The sequence below is a fragment of the Cynara cardunculus genome, unplaced genomic scaffold (assembly GCF_001531365.2).
Source record: "Cynara cardunculus var. scolymus isolate 2C unplaced genomic scaffold, CcrdV1 Un_Scaffold_9529, whole genome shotgun sequence".
In the NCBI taxonomy this organism is placed as follows: domain Eukaryota; kingdom Viridiplantae; phylum Streptophyta; class Magnoliopsida; order Asterales; family Asteraceae; genus Cynara; species Cynara cardunculus.
In genome coordinates, this window is record NW_020205042.1 from 1,620 (window position 1) to 6,322 (window position 4,703).

Sequence of the window (4,703 nt, forward strand, 5' to 3'; positions counted from 1 at the left end):
AAAAAATAAGAACTATTAAATAGTTAATTTAATATTAATATCGATTTTATTTTTTTCAATTTTTTTATACTATCTTTAAATTTATATTTCATTCAAAAATAAAAATATTATCGCTCTGTCAAAATCACATAAAATCATATTATATCGATAGAGACAAAGAATAAAAACTAAACATTAAAATGAAGATTTATCTCGCTGCATTGCGCGAATACCCTTCTAGTAATTTGAAATGGCATAAAGAAATGATAAATAAATGATATAATTTTGTATAAATATAAGACATGTCCTGAGTTGGATCTCACCTACCTCATTGTTAGACTAAACTGTTGAATGAATCAAAAAATATCTCCTTACATTGGTGTCTTTCAAGATGTATTTTGTATAAGACCAATTGGAGTTGTCAGTAATCAACTTTTTACCCAAATTTACTAAATCTTTTAGTTTGCCAACAGATAAAATTACCAATAATTTAAGAAACATCAGTAACACAATTTAGTTATTTGTAAATGTAGAAATATTAGTTTCAACAACAAAGCACAAAATTCACGTAGTTGAACGAAAGAACTACGTAAATTTATCAATTCACGGCTACAAATACACAAAGGTCGATCAGTCGATCATATTATCAGAGAGATCAAAGAACAACGAAAATTATGATCAGTTACATGATCAGTCAGATTAGCGAAGAGAAATATGAGAAATATCTACGCTTAATCTCACACATGGACGTCATTTCTTTGGCAAAAATATAAAAGCAAATGAATAGGGTTTAGAGAAAATATGATGTATGCAAACTCGTCCTTTCCAAATTAATTAGAAAAGTTTATCTGTGTTATTTATGCTCACAAATGTTACAAAACAAATCACTTTTATCCACAAAAATTTCCGTCGATGGTTACTCACAGATCACCCAGAAAACACCAATTGATATTGGTAGAATATGATGTTTTTCGAGAAAATACCAACAGATCACCCAGAGAATTCCTAGGTAATCTATAACTGATTTCAATTTACCCACCAGCTTTTATGATAGTTTCGTGACGAATCATCTTTAGCAATAGATTTCCCAGGGAAAAGTCTGTAGCCAAAATTCTTCCATTTATTAGTGAAATGTTACACAAACAAACTTATTAACCGGTACAGTGAGTCACAAATTGAATACACACACATATGTTTGTATTGAGGAACACTATAGTAACCATTCATTTGTACGACATGCACATGTAAAGACAAGTCATTGAAGTTGATTCTTGGTTTCCGTGCACGTGTGCATGTTATGCACATGTGCATACCGAACAAAATAACAAGTATGTACATATATATGTATACCGTATAGACAAATGGTTACATCAGTGTTCTTCATCAATTTTTCATTTTTTTTTGCGGTTTTCCCTGAACCTGAGTTAGAAAGACCATAAAACCTGACTTAAAAGAAAATTAACCAATCATTTCTTGATTCTAAGACAACTAAATAATGACAAGGATTAATGCATATGGATCAGAAGATGTGTTTTCTCAACCCTACAGGCTATAAATACATGCCCAATGCTTAGTTCTTCTTCAAACTCACCAAGAAACACCTTCTCTCACAAATTATATGTTATATATATATATATATATATATAAGCTTTTTGTGGTAAATTGGTTAGCATTTGTGTGTTTTCTTGATTAATTTTGAAGGGCGATCGGTGTTTCTAGCTAGGGTTTTGATAATGGCGAGATTAACGTCAAATCATCCGCTGGTGATCGCGCGGGTGGTCGGAGATGTTGTCGACAGTTTCACACCAAGTGTGAATATGGTTGTAATGTACAACTCATTAAACCATTTGTACAATGGGCAGGAGCTGTTCCCTTCTACTGTCACTGTTCAACCTAGGGTTTATGTTCATGGTGGTGACATGAGAACATTCTTTACACTGGTACACTACTCTACTCTCTATACTCCTTGTTCTCAACTCCAATTCTGTAATCGTTTATTTGGACGGTCTACACATATGCATGTAATTAAGTTATTTTTTTATAAGCAATTTATCAGATATTAACATGTGTATATATAACATGCACACATGCATATAAAAAAACAAGAGATGCGTTTTATGTCTAAAAAGTAGTTCCAGTAAATCTTAGACAAATTAAAATTAGTTCTTGGAGAGATTCTTGATTAAAATGCTGAAACAAATTAAACCCTTGACATTAATTATTTCATATATTCATATTAATGAGAGAATATATATATTAAGTGTATGATCGTGTGAAAAAAGGATGTTTTAACGAGAAACGTAAGAAGAGGTCTGAACTCTTAATCACTTTTAATCTCATGTTCACTCATGAATTGCGCTTTAGAAGGGAATTGGTCCATTGCACCTTATTAGTGTTGACACCAATTATAATTGATCTAAATGTAGAGATCACTTCTTACGTTTCTTACCATAACTTGACTACTCAACATAATCCAACCCAATATTATTTATATATATATATATATATATATATATATGTGTGTATATATATATATATATATATTCATATTAATCAAACTAATACTTTCTTTGTGATTTATAGATAATGACAGACCCAGATGTTCCTGGTCCTAGTGATCCATATCTCAGGGAGCACCTGCAGTGGTAATATTATTCTCAGTTAATTGATCCATCCATCTTCATTTATTTTCTTCATGATGCTAATGATAATATATATATATATATATATATATCTTGAAACCCTAAATACCATTGACACACACAGAAAGGTGTTATGACTATATATTGGTCGACCAAATATCTAATGTCAAATATTGCAAATGGTATCATATAAACATCTGGAAATTAATTAATTAGTTGGTTATCATCTTTTATTCATATATAGCTAGGGTGGTAACTGTTTAAGAATCCGGTTATTTGTGAGAAATGTCAGATTCAACCACATGTATATGTTCAGTGAGTATAATCACTAGTAGGTACAATATTTGAAACATAAAACACTCATGCCTTGAATCAAAGAGTATTAACAATATGAATTACCATATTTTTAACTTCTTCAAAAACTTCTTATTACCGGTTTGGCACCGGTATTCAGTTGTTTATCCAAACACTAAAAAATGCTTATTACTGGTATCACATTAAAATAAGTCAATAAGTTATTTTTATAAGCAATCTCAAACACCTCCTAATTCTTTGACGTAGACTATGTGAAATTATTATAAAGACATGCAGAGGGACACTGAGTTGACACTTTGCTCTCTTTCTTTTTCTTCAGGATGGTTACGGACATACCAGGCACCACTGACACCTCTTTTGGTATATTCTTACTTATCTCAATTAGAACATGTTTTTCTATTTAGTCGACTTTAAAGTACACAAATTTAACAACTCTGGGTATATACATTTCTGGACCCAGGAATATCACAGAACGGGTAAAATCGTTCGATGCGTTTTTAGCTGAATTTTACTGTTTCGAGGATTTTTTTTTACGTTTTTTTGTTAATTTCGAGGGATTTTTGAGTTTTTTGGTTGATTTCAAGTGAAAATTTTCGGTTTCTTGGTTGATTTTGAGAGAGTTTTTCAGTGTTTTAGTTGATTATATTTAAACGTGGTGTTGGATATGTACGGTTTTCGAACATTTGTCAAAAGAATATGCAAAGAGTTTTCTTAAGACAACATCCTACTTCATGACACGATAAGCCATTCGTACTCAAAACTTTTTTGGAAAATTGAAGAAACACGTGTATGCAACTTTACACATATAGTAATGTGATTATCAAGTACATGTACTACCAATAGCAACAATGTGAATAGGGTTATTATAGTCATTTTTTAGTTTTTAAAGATACGTCCAAACCCATCAAATCACAAGTCTAAGAGGTCTCTTATAGACTTAATTTGTATCAGTTGTGGTAAAGATAAGATTCGTATACATCCTGCTACTGAGCAAGAACATGCCCGATATAATTGGTTCATTTTGTTGTATCCCGAACTCAATACATCTGCATTATTCTACGTAGATTTCGACCATTTGAGAAAACCGTCTTAAAGCTAGAATGTTACAAAGACTAAGGATATGTATTTCGTTGGATTGTGTGTGTATTTTTTCTGTAGGAAAAGAGTTGATGAATTATGAGATGCCAAGGCCAGGCATTGGTGTCCACCGGTATGCGTCCGTTTTCTTCGTTTATTAACCGAATGTACGTCTAACGTTTTTTTTTTTTACTTAACTAGTTTATGGATGTGTGTACGTAGATATGTGCACTTACTTTTTAAGCAGAAGGGTAGACAGACTGTGAGTTGTCCATCTTCGAGAGACAAATTCAACACTAGAAGCTTTGCTCATGAAAATGAACTTGGTTTGCCGGTTGCTGCTATCTTCTTCAATTGTCAAAGAGAAACTGCTGCTAGAAGACGCTAGTTCTTGTTGCCTAAATCGCTACTACGAAAGAATCAAGAACAAGATCATTGTGAGTCTTGATGTAATACTTACTTCATCTAAATAAGCAGATAAACTGGTTTTTTTTCAGAGATTTCGAAGTGAGCAGCATTTCTAATAATTACAATCAGATAGTTTTATTGCAAACTAAACATTATGCAATAAAAAAGACCATGACGTTTCAGTAACCATTTTTATTTTGCTTATCATTTGAAAAGTTCGGTAACAACAAAAGATAATTTACATCATAGTCTTAAAAATAACTGCTAATTGATAAATATTAG

General features: G+C 31.6%; 1 protein-coding gene across 1 annotated transcript; it reads left to right on the forward strand.

Moving 5' to 3' along the window:
- Nucleotides 1-1,712: 1,712 nt before the first annotated feature.
- On the forward strand, nucleotides 1,713-4,401 carry LOC112505285 (CEN-like protein 2). The gene is made up of 5 exons (XM_025109216.1): nucleotides 1,713-1,919; nucleotides 2,563-2,624; nucleotides 3,256-3,296; nucleotides 4,095-4,146; nucleotides 4,236-4,401. The coding sequence occupies exons 1-5, from the start codon at nucleotides 1,713-1,715 to the stop codon at nucleotides 4,399-4,401; spliced, it is 528 nt and encodes a 175-aa protein (XP_024964984.1).
- The last annotated feature ends 302 nt before the right edge of the window (nucleotides 4,402-4,703 follow it).